General features: G+C 41.6%; 1 protein-coding gene across 2 annotated transcripts in view; it reads left to right on the top strand.

Annotated features, from left to right (window-relative positions):
* The first annotated feature begins 4,596 nt into the window (after positions 1–4,596).
* Positions 4,597–23,542, top strand: part of LOC121901853 (Kv channel-interacting protein 1-like) — a 45,892-nt gene continuing 26,946 nt past the window's right edge. The window contains exon 1 of one of the 2 annotated variants that reach the window (XM_042418880.1): positions 4,597–4,706. In XM_042418880.1, the coding sequence (XP_042274814.1) occupies positions 4,619–4,706 (88 nt within the window). In that variant the 5' untranslated portion in view covers positions 4,597–4,618. Of the gene's footprint in view, positions 4,707–18,019; positions 18,291–23,542 lie in introns of those variants that run through there. The other variant, XM_042418881.1, reaches the window with a different exon arrangement.

The raw sequence follows: 23,542 nt of genomic DNA, 5'->3' as shown, positions 1-23,542 counted from the left end.
TTCAAGTAAAGTCAAACTAAAGTCCAGCTGCTTTTTGACTCGGTAGATAAATCACATCTTTTATACAAAAGAACCGTTCATATATTTTCTGCATTGCATGTTGGATCCATTATACCTGTCATATACCTGTTAGGTCAGACTCAGGTTTAAGTGGTGGTCTGCTGTAGTCCTGCACTGCAGCTTCAATAGAAAACTGCAGTGCAGCTGCAGAAACTCCAGCGGACCCACAGGACTCTCATTACACTCACCAGGGGAGACTCACCTTCATTATTAACACACACACTCCAACATACATGACGCACGTGTGTGTCTCAGTAGTGTGTGCTTAACGTCATGTTTACATGAGTTAATGACCCTATGTTAATTAATTTTCCATGCCAGATGTTAATGACTGCCGAGCTCAGCTCTGACGCTTCATATGTGGGCCGACATGGAAGTTTCTGAGAATCAGGGAGTGAAGGAGGAGTGGCGGTGACATGGAGGGAAAACAGGAGCTCCAGATAAAAGGAAGTGTGTGTGTGCATGACTTGTCACAAGGGTGTCGATGACATTGACAGCTGGGCTCAAGCCTCATGCGAGAATATTCTGTTGTGGCGTTTAAAGACACTTCTGGAGCTTTCTGTGTGTGTGTGTGAGATAGAGACAGAGTGTGAGAGTGTATCAGCACTGCAGGGGATATCTCTGTCTTACAGGAGAGAGTGTGTGTGTGTGCGCAGTGATGCAGACAGACAGTTGTCATCAGCAGGGTGTCTCGAGGGGGGTTTGCTGGAAAAAGGAGCGGCAGATGAGAAAGAGGAGAGGAGAAAGGAGAAAAAAAAGAGGGGGGATGATATGTGTATTGAGGTTTTAATTTCATCCAGAGGGGACATTGTCACTCCATAACTGCCAGTGACACCTTGAGTGTCATGGGCCCTGGTGGGGCGGCGGTCTTGAGTTGACTTCCAGACCTCCAGGGCAACGCTGGCTGCTCACACCCAGAGATGAGCTCTAAAAGTGGGTTTCTCTCGCTGCTGTGTCTGGGCAGATGGGTCTTGGTTGCTGGAAGGTTGTTTTCATGACAGTGGCTTTGTTGAGTTGTCAAACTGTAGTGCGGTGGGTGTGTTATTATCCCCTGCTGAGTGTGTGTGTGTATGTGTGCGTGTGTGTGTAGTAAGTGCTGGAATTTGCATGCATATTGTCGTATTATGCAGACACATTCATACACTCTAAAACTGTCATCCTATGAAAATTACCAAGTGGTGAGCAGTAATGCTTTTTGTATGTGTACCGATATGGCATTTTCGTGTCACGTCTTTCTTCCCTCAGTGTTGTGAAGCCTCCTTTCTTTTTCTCACCATCTCTGCGTCTGTTGTTGTGGCCGTATCAGTCCATCTCAGAGCCTGTTATATTTAGAGGCAGAGCACTATCAGAGCTCACAGCTGGCCGCCTGTGATTCAATTCTGACAGATCTACAGCGTTCAAACCAATCTCCTTTCTTTTTGTCTCGCTCGTTTTTCCTGCCAATCTCCACCACCCATCCCCTCTCTCTTTCTCATGCCACCCTCACCGTTCCTCTCTTTTTTTCTTTTCTCCTTTTGGCTCTACACTGCTCTCCTTCCACTTCGTCGTCTTTCCTCCTCAGGTTTTATATCATTTTCACCTTCACACTTCTAGCCATTCTCAGTTCCTTTTCTTTTGTTTGTTTGTATTGTTTCTATATACACTTTAATCTCCCCATTTCATCTCATTCTCTTTCATACAATCCCCCATTTTCATTCTCTCCTTTATCTTTGTCATTTTCTCAGCCAAGTACTTTATATTACTGCCTTTTCTCTCTTTTCCTTTTTTTCATTTTGACCCCCTTTCCCACTCTGTACGGTTCAATGTGAAGTGCTGTTGTGTGTCATGAAACTCTATCTCTCCTTCGGCTCCTCTTGTTTCTCCTCTCCACTACTCTAGCCCCCTTTCAATTTTCTCCACATCTTTATTATCCACTGTGTCTATCAGGTGCGCTCTCTCCTACAGCACCAGGCAGAAAAATAAGTGCTTTATCACTTTGACTAAATCCACGTTGAAATAAACATAAAACATTACAGTTTCTAATTTTGAAGAGACAAGCAATTAGCTGCTATTACATCCTTGAATCTGTGCGCAAAGGCAGCCCTAATCTCATTAATCATGAACAATGGGGGCGGTAAAACACAAGCATGTTTATGCAAATTCCCCCACACAGCAATCTCCTCCATGCTTAATAGCCAAACAGTGGTGGCGCTTCAGAAAACAATCCTCCCCCTTCTTTTACTCCGCTCAGCCGTTTGACTTGCTTTTATTTCCCCCCCTCTCTCCTCTCATCTTCTCTCTTTCTTGGTTTTTCTTTCACCTTGCTCTCGTGTTTTCTTTATCCGACCTTCCAGTTGGCTTCATGAAGTCTGAACAAGAACATTCAAGAGTCTGCGGAAAAAGTATTGATCCAAGTCCCTCCCAAAGCTTTCAGTTTGATAGCAAACAGAGATCGTCTGGGACATTGAGTTTTACATTCCACCTCCAACGAACACCTCCTCTTGGCGCACTCCCCAGCTCATTCCCCTTCTCTTCCATCAATTCTCTCTATTTCTTGTGTTTTTTATGCCTTTCATTTGCATTTTTATTATGTCATTGCTTCTCCCCCCTCCCTAGTGTCTGTTTAGATCTATTTCTCCATTTCTCCTCCTCTTAACTTTGCTGTTATTACTGTTCTTTTTCTTCTTCTTCTTCTTCTTTTGCATTTTAGCCTTCGGTCCAGCATCCATATGTGATTCAGGACTAAATATAGCCCAGGAGGACATTATAAGATTATCTCCCTGCATCGTTTCTCTCTCATTCCTTCTCTCTCTCCTGAGCTCCTCTCTCGTTTCCATCTTTTCTTCTCTCTTTCAGGGTCGTCATCTCTCTTGAGTTATGTGCCAGTTTTCAGATGAGGACGGTGAGTGAGGTGTAAAGCCCCGTCAGGATGGATCAACGGCCTGGTAAAGGTCAACAGCATGTGATCGTTTACAAGATTGGTCAAATACAGCTGAATCAATTGATTGGTATTTCTGCTGTCTGGCTGTGAATGTATTGATTGAGTTGAGATTGGGGCCAAAGGAATCAATAAAGTACACGGATCTTAAGATAACCAATAATTATTTTAACATTCAGTAGTGTGAGCCTTCCCTCAGTGGTGGAAAAATACATTTACTCAAGTACTTTACAAAGTACAATTTTGAGGTACTTTATACTTGAGTGTTTCCATTTTGAGCTACTTCTATGCCACTACTTTTTTAGAAGAAAATACTGTAATTTTTCTGCACTACATTTATCTTATGGCTCGTTACTTTTATTTTACATGCTATGCATTAAAATATAGTACACTGTTATTGATTAAACCAGCCAGTTAAAATTAGGTCCACCTCACCAACTACAAGATAAAAATACTGCATACATGTTAATGCAACAATAGTTAAATATATATAGAAATATATCATTCTGAAAGGTGCAATTCTGCTAAATGTGTACTTTTACTTCAGTAAAGGATTAAGGATAAGTAAAGTAAAGGAGTACTTCTACCACACAATACACCAAAATTATTTTAAAAAATAAGTTATTTTTTTCTTTAAAATCATTTTATATATGCAGGAAAAAGATAATAACATCATCACCATTACCAGCACATCCATAACGTGCACTATCAGTAAAGTGATGTATCTCAGTATACAGTATACAGTATGTTATGGACTCTACAGTATCAGATATTTCATATTCCTATTATAACGATAGTCATCTCATTTTAAAATGAAAGAATGGTTGAACTGATGTTTGGAAGATAGATAAATAGCTTATTTTATCAACTGATGAAGTGTCTTTATGTGTTCAGGGTTGTGGGAGGGGTTGAGGGAGGAGTGTGTACGTGTGTGTGTGTGCGCGTGTGTTTGCCTACAGAGAGAAACAGATCGAGCTCAGTTTGTTTGCTGTGCATTGTGGGGAGCTGTCCATTGTCACTGGTGCTGAAAGTGGATTACTGCTTCCTCACTTAAAAGAGGGGATGAATTTGATAAGCAGGAGGGAAGAGGAGAAGAAACAGAGAGAAAAAACCGAGAGGAGTTCATGATTGCTTTATTACTGCAATCCCAGAGGCTGCCTTCAGATTGGAAGGAAGTTTCTCAGAAACTTGGATTGTAAGAACACCTCTAACAAACTGTAGTTGTCTTCTTTGGACACTGAGTTTATTTCTTTAGCACATTTCCTCTCTCTCTCTCTCTCTTTGTTTTCTCTCTCTCATACATGCTCATCGCTTTCATACTAATTTGGACACATTCAGAGGTGGGATTGAAAAGGCGGAGGATGAGGAGTGGGGGAGGGAAAGCAGGGGAAACGGAGGGAGATCACCGTTTCTTTTCTTTTTTCCCTTCAGCTCAGCAGGACGAACAGCGACACAGTGAGAGGAGCGCTCTCTCTCCTCTGCATCTTTCACTCTGTTGGATTCGTACACTCCACCAGAAGAAGTTGTATTGATTTCCACTTCGATCTCAGAGTGCTGCTGCTGCTGCTGCTGATTTTGTCCCGGAAACCCCTGTCCTGCTCTGGCCCTGCTCAGCCTGCTTTGTCCCAGGTCACTGTCAGAATGGCAGGGTGTGCAAAGCGCTGTAAACAGGGACTTGTCAAGTTTGCCTTGTCCCTGCACAAACTGGTCACTGGGACGCTAATTAAAGGTATGTAAGTGCTTGAATATGTCCTTTTATACATTCTATGTTGGCTTTTTTAATGCAAATGCAGGCAAATTTGTGCTTATGTGTATAAGTACCTGTACATAAAGTTAAAAATCTTTATAGGTTGCAAGCACTAAAAGTTGTGTGTGCATCCAGAGTGTTGGTCACATTATGTTGTGACAGGCAAGCTCACTAAATTAAAGTATCACAAAAGCAAAAGTGTAAGTCCAATCCACTTTATCTTTCATCTTCAGCTCATACAACTCTTTTTCTTTGCCCTCCTGCGCTCTACTCTTGTCTGCAGTTGACCTCGTTCTGCTCAGTATGGTCTCCAGAGGGAGGAGTGAAGGAGACAAAGATGAAGGGAGTAAGCAGCTAATAGAGAGGAGAGATAAAGTTGATATAGAGCAGTGTGTGTGTGTAAGTGTGTGTGTGCGTGCGCTTGTGATGAATGCGAGTAATAAAACGTGTCGGTGTGCCAACAGGGAAGAGGAGCGTACACACACAGTGCTGAGAGAGGGGGGGGGGGGTTTACTATTGTGATTCATTAGTTGTTTGTGGTGCGTGTATGTGCATCCGTGGTTGGGTACGTATATGTAAGGGTCCGGTGTGTGTGCGTGTGTGTGTGTGTGAGTACATGAGTGCACGTGCAACATTAAAGTGGTATTTTTTAAATCTTATTCCAGTGCTTTTATTGTTAAAGCAGGGAAGCAGTGCAGGCAAATACACACAAAGCCGTGCCACAGAAACTGTATGAAGCACAGCAGCACCCTGGAGGCACACACACACACACACACACACACACACACACACACACACACACACACACACACACATACACACACACATACACACTCCCACACACACTCACGCACACACACTTACAGTGTAATGCTTTTTGAGCCAATTGACATTTTGTCTGGAGGGATGGGAAACATCAAAGAAGTCAGTAACACACATACAGTAGATGCACAAAGACATACTCAAATGTACGCACATGTTTATGGATGGCTCCAGTATTCAGCCACAGTGGGTAGAATTGCCCTCAAGGTCTCACACACACACACACACTCACACACACACACACAATCACACAAACACACACACACAATCACACACGCGTACACAGAGTCACGAAGGAGCTGCTGCTGAGGTTTGGTTGCGTAACAAATTACTCCTTAAAAGATAAACTCATACATGCTCATACATAAAGTCTCGTTCTCTCTCACACACATAGAAATAAAACACACTCAAGAATATACAAACACACACACACACACACACATGCACACATATGTAAAACACATGACACTAATACGTTGTTATTAAACACCCACTCAGACAAGGAGGAAATGAGCTGCAGGAACAAGAGATCTGGGTCTGCAAAATATCAGACACAGACACACACACACACAGACACAGACACACACACACACACACATACACAGGTCTACACCTGCTCTTTCTCAGAACTCCGGTGGGAGTGAGAGCTACATCTGCAACATCAGATTACAGAACGGCTATAAAGGCAAATGGGGTAAATACACACACACACACACACACACACACACACACACACACACACACACACACACACACACAGAGAGAGAGAGAGAGAGAGAGAGAGAGAGAGAGAGAGAGAACTACACTAAGGGCCATTCCTATTTTGTAATTTTATGGATGGTGTTTACTAGCCATTGCTTTTCAGTTTGGTGTAATTGGGCATGAGGAGAAAGTTGCTTCTGCCCTCTTGGTTCATTTGGAAGGAAATACCTTATTACTTTTAGCTCTGCTGTTGATATATAACAACAAACAGTGAACATGTAATATTGATCCTGTTCTTTTCTGGAAATGTACTTTTACTGGGTGCTGGGCTCCATTTTAATAGACCTCCATCTGCTGCCCATACTGTAAGAAAGTAGAAAGTTGTAAACTGGTCAGCCATTTGTAGTGAATGGAAAGAGTCTAATCTAATGTAGTTTTACTTGGCTTTATGTTTCCCTAATGGTGCCTAATGGTGAATAATATTCTAGTATTTTGTTTTTCTAAGAATCAACTTTCCAAATAACTGTCATAAAGGAAGTCAGATGAGTGAAATGTTGCATCACAAATGTTTCTGTGAAAGTGGTGAGATCATGCAGGAGCTTGTTAAAGTAATCTAATTTGCACAGTGTCCTCTTAAAGTGGTACTCCAGCGATTTTAGTCTTGCACGTCCATTATGTCGGTGGCTCATGAGAGAGAGAGAATAAAAACAGAAAGGTCAAAATCAAACCAGCAGTGGTGCGAGATATCCTGACTTTTACACGTAAACATAAAGCAACATGACAATGTCTTTATTGTGTCTGAAAAACGCCAAAATCTTTCAGACTCCACACGGCTACAGTCTGTGTTGTTCTCCTCATGACAAGGAAACAGATCCCCTTTAGTTCCCCTTCAATCTTTTCTTTCTCTTCTCAGTCTTCTTTGAAATACAGCTGGGAATACAAAACCTCTGCTAATCCCTCTGCAACCATTACTCTTCCACAAATACACACAATTAAAGTTTCCTCTGTTTTCTCCTCACAACTGAAGGAGAAGAAACGTGGCTCTCTTTAGGAGCAAACGTACAAAGGTCACAGCACCAATCAACTTCTGCAAAGGTTAAAACACAATGGTTTCAATCCCATAAAGTACATAATATGAGCAGTTACTTGTGAGTACAGTAAGTTATTGATCTACCCATCAGCACAGCCACTAAATCTTTTCCTCAGTAAGATGCTGACATTAGAGGGCAAGGGGGATTTATTCTCTATGCAGCTTTTTCTACACTTCACTGTAAGTTACAGACTCATCTTCAGGTGACCTTTAACAGTCAGCATTGTAGGATAGTTTAAGAGCTGGAGTTATACATTGTGGAGAAATAATAGTTCTGCTCTTTCACTCTTGTCTAAGTAGAAACAGGAGCTTTTAACCACTTCCTGCATGTCCGATGAAGGAGAAAATACTCAGGTTTTCTTTATTTAGTGCAATGAAAGGCAATGAAAATACAGGCATATTCAAAGGAGCTAGCTCGGTGTAGGGTGACTATCAGAGCAGCACTGACCTCTACTGGTAGCACTGAGGAAGTGCAGATTAACAGAGAGACAATCACATTTGCAAACCTTATGATTGGATGTCATATTTAACCATCAGTCGCTGGCAGCAAAGCTCAGAGAAAAGCACTTAATCCTTTTTCTGCTTTGAAATTTCCTCACACAAATGTGATGTTTTTACTCTGCTCATAAACTTATAAGAAAGAGACAGTGAAGTCAGGAAGGAGAAAACATTAAGAGCTAAAATCAAATGATTTTATTTCAGTCACATCCACTTCAGCATTTGTCTTTCACACATAACATCAATGATAAGACTCAACTGTGGTTTCAAAGTTCTGTGTCCTCTACACTCAAACTTTTCTACCCATATGAGACAGGACCCTGCAGACTTGCCAAACTGGGTCACATTTTGCAGCTAAAATTGTTCATCCCAGGTTACAGTTGGGTTTGGGGTCAAAAATCATGTTAAAAAAGACCTTAAAACAGGTGTCCTTGTTAGCAGTCTAGGATATAACTGATGTTCCTGTTTAAATGTCCCACAGCCATTCAGCCACCAAGGTTTCTGTTAATCTCCACCACCAACTATGTACCAAAGGTAAAAATGCCAGAACATAATCTAAAACACAACCCTACCAGCTGAATTTTGTTTTATTTTGGCTCTAGTTCAGGCTGGAGTTTCGAGGCATCTCTCTTAAGCTCTGCTCACTTCTTTTAGCTGCAAGCTGATTAGACCAAATCCCTTTCATCACTTTGGTTTTCCTCTTCTTTGACATGTCACATTCTGAACAGCCTTGGCCCTAAACTCCTCTCCAGCTTCCAGTCATCTCTGAAAAACAAACTTCCTGTCAAGCTGTGCCAGGCTGTAAACAGCCGGCATGATTTCACTTATCCCATCCATGCAGCCTGCCTTCAGGTGCTTCCCACTGGCATACAAATGCAACCTGCCTGGATGCAGAATACCATGCTCTGTGGTGGTCTGGGCACATGTGGTGGCACCTGATGGCTGCTATCAGCAAACAAAAACCCTTTGGCTGACAATACACAGCAAAGCACATGAAATATGCCTCAATCCTTCCTCTTCTTCAGCTAGAGTACAGTAAGAAAGCCTGCAGCCTCTTGAATCTCAGATTAGCTTGAATCCTATCTACTCTCTTTTCCCACTTATTTAAAGAGGCATCATCATGCCTTAAAAATTTAACTGTCATCTCCTGAAATCTACTTAAATTTTTCCTTCATTTCCCCCCTTGAGTTTCTTTATTAATCAGAAACAACCCCCCTCAGAGGAAACGTTCAGTTGAGCTCATAGTACTTGGTTTTACTGTATTGTAATTGGCAATCATTCCTTGAGTGGGTGTAAGGGTTAAACGCTTCACTGGGGTCATCAGGTGGGCACCCTCTTTCCTTGGTGTTTCATTAAAAGGCCCAAGAGGATCAGTTGAGTCCAGGTTTCTTTGGTCAGTGATTCAGTCCTGTTTATGTGGACTGTAAATCAAAACCAGCAGTGGGGGTAGGGGTAGAAGCTTCAGTTGGGTCATCAGGTGGGCACATTCATTACTTGAAATTTCATTGATTTAACACACCTCCAGAGGGCTCAGCAGTGACACCTGGCATCACAGGCGCCCCCCCTCCTCTGCTTCTACCCTTCCTACGAGCTAATGGTCATCTTGCCGCCTAGTTCTTGTCATTTCTTTTCAGCCAGATCCAGTCGCTGCTTCGCTTGACAGCCTCTGCCAGTGACTTGATAGCCTGTCGCACAGCCTGTCCTCGGACTCCCATCCCTTTCAGCAGCCTGGTGGTTGACACGGTCACAAAACCCCTGCAGCCGACCTCCACAGGGAGCACCTGTGTTCTCCAGCCCTTTTGTTCTGCTTCAGTTGCTAAATCAGAGTATTTCAGCTTTTTGCATTTGTACACTGCATCCTCCCATGGCACTGTCAGTTCTATGATGAGCAGGGCCTTCGGTGAGGCTGACGACAGGATCAGATCTGGACTGAGACTGGTTGTAATGATCTCTGGTGGGAAGCTTCTGGTCTAGATCGACCTTCATCTTCCAATCCTGGGCTGTATCCAGTAAGCTTAATTCTTTTACCTGGTGGTTGACAGGTAAAAACATGGAGGAACAAAATAAGAAACTTTAAATGTGCTGACTCCTCTCTGACTTCAAAGCGTTCCTCTGCTGGGAATAGGAGGAACATGCAATGTTAATCATCTTTCTCTACCTTCCTGTCTGTTTACCGGCTCCACTGGAAGAGCTCATTTCCAAAAGAGATAAAAAAAAGTAAGCTGTTCACTGACAAAAGCTTACAGCAGCAAAAGATAACTCCACTGTCCTAAATTTTACTGTCTTATCAGAAAATGTCTTACAGTGTCTGGGTACTAACTACAGTAATTATTATTTAAAAGGTTGTAATGTAATGTCGATGCTGATTTTATTATTTTTGTGAGAGAAGTTTTAAAAAAAATGTTATATTTTGGACCACAACCTAGTATTTTTTGCTCTGTTCCTTCTCAGTTGTGAGTTTCTCAGACTGCACAGCAGAGGGCATCAGATCCATCTCCATTATTTCCCACCATTACTGAAATCCTACATTGTCAGAGACGATCAGAACAAATGTGAGTTGTAGTATTAACTAAATGATTTTTTTAATATATTTAAATATTCAGTGTCTCAAAGTGCTTGTTGATGAAGCAGCTCTTCCTCTGATGGTTGATGAATGAAGACGGACAGCGAGGGGGATTTTCAAATTGAGGGTTCACCAGCATCAGATCTGAGGTGTTCCTCATAAGTGCTTAATAAAATATTCAGCAGCTCCTTTTTTTGCCACCAGATAGTCACTTCATGTCCCCCCTTTGAGTCGGGGGGGAACTTGGCTGCAGTTTTTGTATTCAGAAAAGGAGGTAAAGTAGGATGGATGGGTAAATGAGAGCACAGAGAGAGCAGGGAACAAAGAAAAATGAGCGGATGGATGTATGTGTGCATGTTTGCACATATGTGACTGAGCACATGTGTGTCTTTGTGCACACGCACACTTTGATGTGGATATTAGTGTGTGTGCTTTTCCCTGTGTGTGCACTCTACACCTGTGTGTGCTGCTGCTTTGCTCCAAAATGCTGTCATATCACTTTTAATGTGCCATGGGGGACACAGTGAATGTTTAATGCAAAATATAATGCATAATAATTCACATGGAAAAGGTCTCGGGGGAGGAGACGCCGCTCTGCCCCCCAACGCTGTAATCAATCCCCAAGCTGCATACAATTAACACTTCTATCACTCTCATCTGCTGAGGCGGGAGGAAAAGAGAGAGAGAGAGAGAGAGAGAGAGAGAGAGAGATGGAGAGAGTCAATAGAGGTGTTTGTATGCAGTTCATAGAAACCGCTGAGGTACTTAAAGGTATAGAAATAGGAATTAGCTGCAGTTAACAAAAATGTAAATTGCATTTTTCATTTGCACTTTTGAAGAAGCAAACTCCCTGGTGTGTCATGAGCGAACTGTCTGTGTCCAGGAATAGTAGGGGGAGGGTGACAGGGCTCAAGTACAGTAGCACCCACAGGCAAGGTGATGCTGTCTGTAAAACATTTATGGCAGAAAGGAAACAGTAAATATTTCAACCGAGCTGAAAAATAAATGGTTCAACTACTTAGTGTTAATGTGTTTCTTACTGGTTTATGTACTGGACACAGTGACACGAGGGCCTATGCGAATTCACCTCAAGCTGACTGGATTTTTAAAGAGCTCTGCGCAATGTGTTATCTGTGTATCGACCAGAGGGAGTAGTTTAGATGGTGGCCGCAAAGTGGAGTTTTTCACATCTTGACAGGTGACATAAAGTAGCCAAGGTAGGAGGCTTACAGCAGTGAATCTTTCTGAGAGATTCAGTCTGAGGCAGAAAAACAGCAGCCGTGGCCTTGAGGAGAGAAATAGCCGGTTGTCAGGGAGAGAAACCTGAAGCAGCACAGACTCACAAATACAGGCCCCCTGCTCTTCCTGACATAATATTGTTACCACTGATCAGTCTGTTAGAAGTGGGCACCGAAGCAGAAAAGTCACCAGTCGTCTTCTTTTGAATCAATTAAAAGCCAGTTCACCTAAATTACAAAAAAGCAGATTTTCTCACTTACATACAGTATGTGGTAGCCGATCTAGTCAGTCATGTAGTTTTGGTTTAATTTTTTCAGATTTCTTGTCTCTGAGATTTCTGCCTCCAATCCAGTACAGTGGAGGTGAATGGCTTTTTCTTTGTGGCATCTTGTTAGCACACAGTTGCCTGCTTACACATCCAGAGTATAAGGACCAACATTATTAGTAATTTGAAGGTGCACTTCTGGCCTCCTGGCAATTGTGAGTCCAATATTTACTCTCCTTTTTGTTGTTTTGGTCTCCATCGACTCCTGAGGGAAATATTTGGCTCTTTAGCTGCTAAATGGTCGAATGTGTTCACCAGCTAGTTGCTAACTTTGTCTGCCTGCTGTTTGATGCTGGGCAGGTAGCATATAGAGGAGTTTTCAGGCTTTTTCCTGTCCTGCAGAGAAACGGCACAGATGAAGGAGGTGAGACTGAACCAAAACCAAAAGTTGCTGCCACAAAAACAAAAACAATGAGCTGAAAAATGCTCAAAGAACTGTGTGTGGGGAACTATAGGTGATCATTCTCTGTGGGTTCATCACTAAGAGACCCTGTAACATCATCATCCAGTTATTATTTTTTTTAAAAAGATTATACATATTAACATATTCAAATAGCTGGTTTTGTCCGACCAACAGTCCAAAAACTACAGATATTCATTTTACTGTCAGTGAATGTTAAAGTCCCCGTCCGCTCAAAATGTGATTGTTTATTGTTGATCAGCTGGATGTTTGAGCTTCACTGTGCAGAATGATGTACGTGCAGAATTTGACACTAGTAGACTGTTTTCACATTTCTCTGTGCTCACCTTAAATAGGCTCAGTTTAAGGTGTGTACTTACGAGCACAATTTGTGGATGTGGAAACTCGAAACCTCCAGTGCGAAGCCTCTATACACTGATAATGGACTTTACAGTGAAGTAGGAGACATCTTGTGTCCAACAGTTAAACTTTTGAAATAAACAATATTTGCATATTCATAGAGAATGAGGAGATGTCATTTTAACGAGGCAACTTAATGAGGTAAACCATATTAGACACAGATTAGTATTCCAAGTATTTTCATATATCTTAAAAAATGTCTGGAGAGAATCTTTAACATTTTATAGACTGGAACCAGTAAAATTTATCATTGCTTTAAAAAGTCCCCCTCCACTAACTTAGATCATTGCTTAGATGTTTGAGTGTCACTGTGAGGAATAATGTATGAGCAAAGTTTGACACTAGAAGGCTGTTGTTAAATTCATCTGCTGAAGGGGGAAAGTTTCTCTGTGTTTAAGTTGTGATTTGTGACACCACATCTGGTTTTGAAGCTAATTGTGGCTCAAAATGCAACTTACACAAGTGTGATGTGGAAACTTGAAGGCTCCAGTGCATTGTAGAGATGTCATTTTAATGAGATAATTGGACCTTTTTGTGCAAAAACCATATCAGACACATTTAATTATTCCAAGTGGAGTATTTTATATATCCTAAACATGTCTTGAGGGGATCTTTAAATGATTAATGTCAACCAACTAATCAACTAATCATTTCAGCTCTACATTAGAGAAGTAGTGTGTTAACAGTGAGGTCTTTGAAGTTTTGAGCACCACAAGCAAAATGCTATTCTCTACAGCACAGACAGACATCTCAAAACCTGGACAAAAAGGGGTCATTAGTTTTAGGTGAACTGACCCTTTAAGTGGTCTTCAGCATTTGTAGCACCATCCACTCTAGAGGTAAAATGACTCTAACAGTGTTTACTCATTGCACATTGATTTCAGCTGAGCCTCGCACAGCTCAGGATCTGTGGATCATAGTCTGCGTCGGAGTGACTGACACACGTTTAGCTTTGTTAGAGGAAGACATGTGATTGACTCTTTGCTGCAGGAATTGGCTGATCCTGACAGCGTTGCACCTCATTCCCAAGTCTGTCAAGATCGTTGAGCTCGTCTCCTCCGCTTCTCAATCCAGTAAATCAATCTGTTTGTTCTGATGACTCAGACGACACCGAGCCAGTTAGTGGACAGGTGCAGTTTTCACTCCTCCCTCCGTGTACTCGCCTCCCTCGCTCCCTCCTTCCTTCCATGCCCTCATTCCTCTCTCCTCACCTCCTCTCTTTCCCTCCCTAACCTCCCCCCATATATCTTGACCTCCAAATTCTCCACTCTCATTCGTCTCGCTCTCCTCTCCTCCTCAGCCGACATCATTTCCCACAGTTATTGCCCCCCTGTCTCATTTCTTTCTCTCACTCCCTCTTTACTCCCATCCCAATCCTCTGCTCTCTTTGCCCTCATCTTCTCTCCTCTGTGTGGTCATCACTATGACAGATTCCATCCAGCCTTGGGCTGATAAGACTGGGCAGCGGCCAACCAGCCAATTTATTATTCACTGCCCGCTTGCCACATTTCCTGTGCTTGTCAACATCTTCTTTCTCCGCTGTCAAATCCTTTCTACCTTTCACCCCTTCTCTACTCTGCTGTCTAAATCTTTTTTTCTTTCTTTCTTTACCCTCCATTCAATCAAGCCAGGCAGCCATCTCACTCTAGTAAAAGGCCTGTTGTGTAATGGTTAATAAATGATGAGAAAAAGGTAGGTTGGCACTCAGAATGATCCACAGCACCCTGGACAGGACCGAGCAGCAGCGCAGACGATGTCAGGCTTAATGTCTTGGAAGAGTTTGGCACTCGGCCTAATGCGATGAGCCTGTTGTTGTTTAGTGTTATTGCACTGGAAGTGCAGGTCTACGGAGCTATTTCGGTTTCCTTGTTTTAACCACTGAGAGGTTAATGCCTCAATTACTTTGTTTGTCAGCAGGATACTGAATCTCAAAGACTTATCAGTTAGATTATAGGAAAATAATTAGATATTGGTGATGATCTATTGTATTGTATCTATGAGAGAATATTCCAAACTCAGTTTACCTACCAGCTTTTTTCTGTTCTTTCAACTGTGTTTAGACTACCCCTCCAGGAAACATAACAACATTAGTCATTTTAGCCAGTTACTCCAAAATGGCAAAAGTTCAAAGGTCAAAGCTCTCTACCAGCTGTAGGAATTATGACTCTTGTTTGTTAGGAGCAAGAGTAGTATGATGTTATAAAGCCACAAAGTCCACAGATGGAGGAGGTTAACCAGCTAGATATTTCTCTTACCCTGGATGTTGGAACCCAGCAATTTTGGTCAGGTGATAACAGGGTGGTCTCTGTTCATGTACACCATCTAAGTTTGGATGTGAACGGCCTCCTTGATCTTTCTCTGGCTGTCCACTGACTCCTGGTCGATGACTTTGACCTCTTCTCAGTCGATGCTGTGACCTGGTTTGATCTGATATTCACAGGCAGCTGAGATTGTCTCTTTCAAGTGCTCTTTCACTCTCTTATCTAGGATCCCTGCTGTTTCACCTCAGCTGTTACACCCCAGTCTTCCAGTCTGGGCCAGTCCAATCGATAGAGATCCCACTTGTCATTACGTGACCAAAGCTCCATACTTACATCATGTGATGACACATAGTAAATTAACTTTGAGTTTACAATATTTTTCAAGAGGTATGGTTGGTAAGGAACAGTGAATCTCCATGCTCAAACACAGAGCCAGTCAATCAACAGAAAATTAATAATAATAATCAAATCATCATTTTTATTCATTTTTCGAGCAAAAATGACAAATGTTCCTTGGTTTCCTTTCAGTAAATTGAATAACTTAACATTTTAGGCTCTTAGTCAGACAAAACAAACAAATTTAAGATGTCAGTGTGGCCTCTGAGAAATTGCAAATGCATTTTTTCACTACTTTCAAACATTTCATAGTTAAATGATGAATGAATGAATGAATGAATGAATGAATGAATTAAAATAATCATTAGTCACAGCCCTACTCGAACAGTATGTGGACAATTCTCCTAGTTTTTTGCTATTTTTTGGATATTTTTGGACAATGACAGTAGAACTATGACAGGAAAGAAGAGGAGAGAGATGACGTAACAAATGTTTATGATGTATTAAGCTGCAGAAATGAATGGCCTTCAGAACTAAATTGTAACTTGTAATTCTATTCTATTCTATTCTATTCTATTCTATTCTATTCTATTCTATTCTATTCTATTCTATCACTGATTGCATTCTGTTCTCTTCAAATAAGTTCAGTCTGTCAGTTAAAATCTTGGTATATAGAAAATGTCAACCTCTCTGGGACTGATCAAAACAGCCTGCTTGGTTTTCAGCTTCACTACTGTGGGATTTTCAGTTTATCCAGTGGCTTTTTGAAAGTGTCTGATCAACCAAAGGCTTTCTCTACACTGATAGATGTGAATATAACCCCTCCACTGAAGTTAAACATCATTGCTACAGCAAATCACGCTCCCTTATCTCGTCTATTCAGCTGAGCTTTCAGAATTTAATCAGTATTTCTGTGTGTCGCTGCTGTAGTGTGTATTTAAAAAGCTGTTTCTCTCTGTTGATATATTGCCTCTTTTATCTTTGGTCACCAGTGGGTATTTGTGCGCATTTGTGCTTGTGTGGTTGTGTGTGAATGTGTTTGATTTTGATTAGACACTGGTGTCAGATCAGCAGAGGAGGTGTATGTGTGTGTGTGTGTGTGTGTGTGTGTGTTTGTGTGTGTTGGGGTGAGCTGTTGCATACCCAAAAAATGCCTCTCATCATTACAGACACTCACCTGCCCAGCAGTGCTGCTTTTTCTCACTTTATTTGTCTTTCCACCTGTCTTTGGCTCTCTTCTTCATCTTCGGTTCCTCCTCTCCCTCCCCCCGTCTTGTTTTTACTCTGCATTGATTCTCAGCGTGCAGGCTACCGCAGCCAGTAGCTTTTAATGAATGCCATGGCCTAATGGCTTTATCATTGGCCTTGATGGCCTCAGCTCGGCTGTAAATTGTTTTCTTAAGTAAAGCCATGTGAGGAATTTCAATAGGGGGCTGCAGTCGATAGCAGCGGTGCAGCCCGCCAATCTCAACAGCAGGGTGTTACATGGGGGGGGGCAGCAAGGGGTTAAGCGTGATTGACAGAGGAGTACATGTGTGAGTTCGACTGTGTTGTGGACTGGTGTCACTCCCCTGCTTGTATTATTGTAGCAAGTGTGTGGCCTTGTGTGTGTGTGTGTGTGTGTGTGTATGTGTACGGTTGATGGATTCATCAGCAGACTGGAGACCAAAAACATGTCTGATACATCGTGTTGATGCTGGCGCTAACATGTACGAGGCAGCATTTCAGTGAATGTAGTGGTGTCAGATGTACAGAGCTGTGTCCGTGACCCACCCGCTAGAGGAATAATTACACACACAGACGGGCACACACACACACACCCGTCAGACCCCGTGCACGGAGAGATAAAGCAACAAATACACTCTCCACAGTCAGACTGTTTGCCTGCTGAATAGTAAGGGGGGACTGATCAGTCTAGCCCTCCCTTATCTCCCCTCACCTCTTGCACTCTTCATCTCTCTATCTCCCTTTTTCACCCCTATCCCTCCCACCTTCCCTCTCTTGTAAATCCTCCTAATTTGTCTCTGTCTCCTCTTTTTCTTCACTTCCCCCTCTACTCTCCTTCCCCTTCTTGTCTATTTTTCTCACTGCTTCTTCTTCCTCCTTTCTCTCTCTCTCACTCCGTCTCTCCTTTTGAGTTTTGTCTCCCTCTCGTCTCTCTCTCTCACACACACACACACACACACACACCACTCCCTCCCTCCTTCCCTCTCTCTCATCTCTGTCTGTCTTTTTCTGTGCAACAGTGTGCAATCCTTCTTTCCCCACCAGACAGACAAAGAGACAGAGCGACTGAGACGAATAGGAGAAGAAGAGGAAGGAGAGAGAGAGAGGCAGAGACAGAGAGAGGCAGATACATAAGGAGGCACAGAGGAATTGATGGAACGACAGTCTGGTGGCAGGGGACACACTGAGAATGAGAGAGAGGAAGAGGGAGGTCGTGCATGGAAGAGATGTAAAATAGGCAGCTTCAGTGACAGCGTAGACAAAGGTAGATTCAGAGTGCATGTGCGCCCTCTATTTCATTCACACACACTCTCTCTCTCTCTCTGACACACACGCATCCTCTCGCTCGCTCTCTCTCTCTCTCTCTTTCTCTCTCTCTCTCTCTCTCTCACTCACTCACTCAATCACTCACACAGACACACACATACACACACCCTCGAGCAGAAGCAGCAGAGCTGTGTGGGTGTGAGGCAGCATGAGAAGTGATATCTGTACTTCCACACATACAGCTGGCAGATAGACTAACTTACTGTAGTTACAACAGGCACACACACACCTATTGTACGCACAGTCACTAGCACACCTTGATTATTGACGGGCGCACACACTCACTCGCAGAAGTCAACATGGGTCTTGTGATGGGAACCTTTTCCATGCAATCCAAGCAGGTCAGCTACCACAAAGGTAAGAATTTGTTTTTGTAAAATTGATTCTCCCTCGCACTACTCTCAGGATTTGGTCTTGGATGGGAGCACATGCATGTCATATGAGACAAGCACCTGTCATGTTGTGTCTTTGTGCAGTAATGACGGAGTCGTGTATGTTTGCTCTCAGAATCATGAATATTGCACGAGCAGTGCATTATGGGAATGAGATGAATGTATACTGGGCTGTGATGTAAAGTTGGCAAAAAAATGTCATTCGTTATTGGTTTATGATGCAATCTTAGGGCCATCTGTCCTTTGTTTGAACTGTGGAATTAGAAATATACGGTTGTGTGTGTGTGTGTGCGTGTGTGTGTGTGTGTGCGCTGATGTGCCATTGGGCATGTCTATAAAAGGTGATGGTATTTACCCCTGTCTGTTATCCAAACCATCCTGCTTCCTGTCTGCCTTGCTACTGTTTAACAAGAGAAAACTGGCACTGACACTGACGCACACATGCTGATGTGTTCATAGACGTAAATTAGTGAGTGCAGCTTTGTTTATGAGAATATTAGTGCACATATTTCACTCCTGAAATGTAGGAGTGTGTAATACAATAATACAATACAAACAACTTTATTAATCCCATTAGGGGAAATTTGCCCGGAGCAGCTTGTTGTGCACAAAACACATACAAGTGGTATGTAAGGGGGTGTACATTTTGTGTGTGTTTGTGTTAGAGTGTTTATAGCGCTTGTGTGTGTGTGTGTGTGTGTGTGTGTGTGTGTGTGTGTGTGTGTGTGTGTGTGTGGTTGCGCGCAATAAATCAGTACGGTGTAATCCATCAGCCTCTGGCCATGGTCTGTCCTGCATCTGTTGACCTCAAACCTGATGGTCATCACCAGTAGACACAGAGCTGCATCACACAGAGCGAAGAGGCAGAAAAACAGGAGCCAGATGATGTTTCACCAAACTGTCATATGTCTGAAAATAAGGGAAACATGCAGAAATGGATGAATGAAGAATTAACCAGTCATTCACTGAGTGGGATCATGTAAAACAGGTTGTGTGTTGCATATGCTGTGACAAAAACTGTGGAGGCGATGCAAATGATGTAAATTATGTGCTGTGAATGTTGTGTAAGCCCCTCAGGGAAATGCTTTTCTGTTGTCTATATTTTCTGTTATACCTGTCAAACATTACAACCAGACCACACAGATTATTTGAAATAGCTGTAAAAAAAAACAAAAAAAAAAACACTGTAGAGACCCTGTAAATGCTTTTCTGAAATACAGGCATATATAGCATCCTGCGTGGGTTGTTTATTTTAATTCCTGTCCTGCGCCTCATTTCATTGCATGGCAACAGCTCTCAGCAGATACTTCAGATCTGTGCTGAACAAGATACTTGAGGCACATTTTCAAGGTGGATGTTTTCTCTGCAGCCTAAAGTATGAAATCTATAGGACGATAACAGATAAAACGCACGTCTCTCTGAAGGAGAAACTCGGCCGTGTTGTAACCCTTCCATTTCTAGCACAACCCATTTACTCGTTGGGGAAAGGCAACAATGCTTTACGATGAAAGCGAGATGTATTTTTAGCAAATTTTGTGCGGGGAAAGCTCTCCTCTAGTTAGGGTAACCTCTAAATAGCAGGCACTTTGAAGTTTGCACTGTTAGGGTGTGAAGCTGTGTGAGGAAGGAGGCGACAGATGAGTAAAGGAGGGAGAGAAAAATTGAGAAAAGTTGAGAGAGAAGGTGAGGTTGTTCCTCAGGGGGGTGCAGTGTGAGTGTCGGTGAATGTGTGTGTGCATGTTTCACCATCTGCTGCACTGTTATAAATGGTGGCCTAATGAAAGGAGGGCATTTTGCATGGAAGGTTGGCCCATCCTTGATTATAATCCAAAATGAGGCAATGACCATCTGAGAATAAAGAACTTTTCAGGATAAAACCTTGGAAAATGATTTCATAGGACACAATCTGACTCAGAGTGGACTCGAGCCACATGAGTTGCACTTCAGTCAGACTCGATTCATGAATCTGATTACTTCAGACTTGACAAGACAAAAAGACTGCAACTCAACTATGATGACTTGTAACTTCACTTGGGCTTGACTTTAATTTAAAAATTATGTTATAAAAAAGTGTTCAATAATCAACCCTTCATTTTTCTGACAAAACATATACTTGAATCAAGACCAGCAGACGGACAACAAATTAAACTACAGATTATTAATATTCAGTTCAGTAAATATGACATTTTTTCAATTGTGTTATAATTATTAACATACCAAGGCAATATACTTTTTTTTTTTTTTTTTTTTAAATATTCATTATTTCTTTAAATTTACTCTGTTTAGAAATTGTATATGGCGTTAAAGCAAGTGAAAGGTGCCTAATAACTTGTTAAGGACTCAAAACTGAGTTCCAAGTAATGGTTTTGACTTGGAATTTGATGTAAGACTTCATAACCAAGATTTCAGACTTACTTGTGACTTTCAAAACAATGACTTTTTCCCACGTCTGATTCAAAGCACTATTAGTATTGGATACTCCTGTTTGATGGGTTTAACTCCCAAATGTTAAATTAACTTTTTCATTCAAATGTACCAGATCAATATTTATAATTTTGTTAGTTAATTACTTAAAGGATATAGCTGACGGTTTTCTATATTTTCCTTATTGTCAACTAATCTCATGTTCAGAACCAAACCAGCAATAAACTGTTCCTTCTAACAAGTATTGTGAGTTTATCCAAAGCCTGATATATCTTATTCCTCTGTGCTGTAGACCTCTGTTGTTGTCCAAAATCTATTAAAAACACGTCAGTGACTCACACCACTGCACTGGGTGACATGTTCCTTCACCCTGAAGAGTTTTGGAAATGTTTTTTTAGAAATGGCTCCAGAGACAAATAACAGCGATCACGTTTTCAGTCTCTGAGCGAAGCACTGTAAACAGAGCCGTGATCCTGAGCATGCACTGTGGCGCGTGTGTTTTGCAGTTAATACCTGTTATCATCAATCATTTGTGTAACAAATTTTTAAGACTACCTGTCATATTTTACAAATGATAATCAGATTTAGGACAATAAACAGGCCTCACTGACTGACTATAATGCAAATGCAGTTACAAAAGATCAATAAACAATATAGACCTTATTGTTAACCACAATACTGCTATTTTACTGTGCTCTTTAAGTTTCTCATTATTTCAGCCTGCAGGGCTGACTATTGTGCTGCTTGAGAGGTAAAACCTGCAGGAAAGGGAGCTCTGCTGCACAAGTCCTGATAAATGTAGACAAACAAATGTAATGTCTCGAAAAAGAAGCAGGAGGACTTTAATTGTTCCCAACCTGGAGTCAGCAAGATAAATGTGAGTGGTCATGAGATGATTAAAAACATGTCGTGTTACACAAAACACTTTATTTTTCTGACTTTTTTGTAATTGTTGCTACTTTCTTGTGAAATACTTTTAATCCCTTCAGCCTTTTAAAAAATATTCAAATTAAAAAAAATGAAAAGGGAAAATCACTCATCACTGAATGCATATTGTATTAAACATATAATGTGGTAAAAAGTAGACATTGCTTCGTTTTAAGGGGGTACAAGTGAAACATGTTGGGAACGTTTACTTTAACCTAAATCCATTATTTATCCGGCGCCCACGTGAAATATCCTTGAGCAAGGATCCTTGGTGAGTGAGAGGTACATTGTGCAGTACTTTAATATAAAAGGACTTTATAAATGCAGTCTCATTTAAATTCAGTCAGTTTTATTGTGATGAAAACTAAAGCAGGTGTTCTTGTTTATGTTGCTGCGTCCTATAAAGTTTTACTTATTTTTACCCCCCCCCCCCAAAAAAAAAAACAAAAACAAAAAACAAGAAAATCCACTATGTCACTGTGCACAAACTACTCTACTTGTATGAAATTTCCCAGCGGGTATGTTATAAACTACAAAACCTGCACATCGCTGACACATTCATCTCCCTGTCCGATCACTCCATTTGTTTTTGCCTCTCCCCTCATTTCTCTGTACTCTCTCGCTCTGTCAAGTGAATTTTAACTCTCTCTCTTTGTCTTGCTTTTGCTCTCACCTCATGTCACCTTCTCATTTTGTCTTTTATGTGTTTCTCCCTTCAAGTTTTCTCTCTTCTTCTCCCGAGCCGCTCTCTTCTTGATCTGTGGCGATTCGTCTGCCTTTACTATTTATCTCAGGGTTTCTGTCTCTTTCGCTCTCTCAAACCCTCACATCTCTTCTTGTTTCTAAGTTTCACACAGAGGATAGCCTTGTCCTACTCTAAGATCACTCGAACTGTTTGAAGCCTCACTAATCACATAGCGTTTGGGTTTAAGGCCAGAAGGATATATGTAAATATGTGTTTTTGCATGTGTGAGTGTATGTGAGTCTTCTCTAGAAGAAGTATGTGTGGCTCCATGTTTCCATCTGCTGCAGGGCTAAAGAGCTGAGAGGAGAGGAGCTCTGTATCTTTAATAGGCTTTACAGTTTCCGCCCCACTCTCTCATCCCCACACATCAAAAGAAGTGCACCAAAAGAGCCAATTAGGACAGCAAAAGAGCTTTATTAGGCACATGGCAACATAAAAAACGGGTTTTTGGTTAATCCCATGCTCAAAGCATGTGTGTGTGTGCGTGTGTCTTTCTGTGTGAGTGAGTATTAGTGTGTAATGATGGGATTGTGATATTACAATCCATATCTCATTTTTCTTTACACTCTAGTCCACACTGTGTAGATATTCACAGGAAGCATCAATTCCATTTTAAAAAATCTGCCCATCATTTAAGATTCTCTGTCAGCGTTTGATCTTTCAGTGTTGCAAATTAAACCCACATTCAGGCATTTTATTAAATAAAGAAATCAATATACTGTGTAAATAAAGATACTTTATTTGCATAATATTTGGAGGCAATGCTTTGCTCAGTTCTTCAAAGATAAACAACATTTTCCATGCAATTTATCTCCGTCGACAGCTCAGCCGTGTGCTTGCCTTGAGGCCTTTGTAATACTGGCGTCGATGAGAGAAACGCAGATGATGAATATAGATAGCTACTTAGCTCTGACTATATAGTTAGACCTGTATGCACACTTATATATAACTTATATGCACCAGTGACGCTCATCACATGAACAAAATTAATGTGACAGTTGAAATGAGACACATGTGGTGTAAACTGTAGACGTTGCCAATGTTAATGCTCACACTAAAACAAGTTATCACCAGTAATCATCTGCTTTGGCTTTTATGTTCATGATCAAACAGGCCTCACT

Source organism: Thunnus maccoyii, chromosome 8 (genome assembly GCF_910596095.1).
Source record: "Thunnus maccoyii chromosome 8, fThuMac1.1, whole genome shotgun sequence".
Classification (NCBI taxonomy): Eukaryota; Metazoa; Chordata; class Actinopteri; order Scombriformes; family Scombridae; genus Thunnus; species Thunnus maccoyii.
Note: the sequence above shows the minus strand (reverse complement) of the source record. Positions and strands in the feature narration are given on the sequence as shown.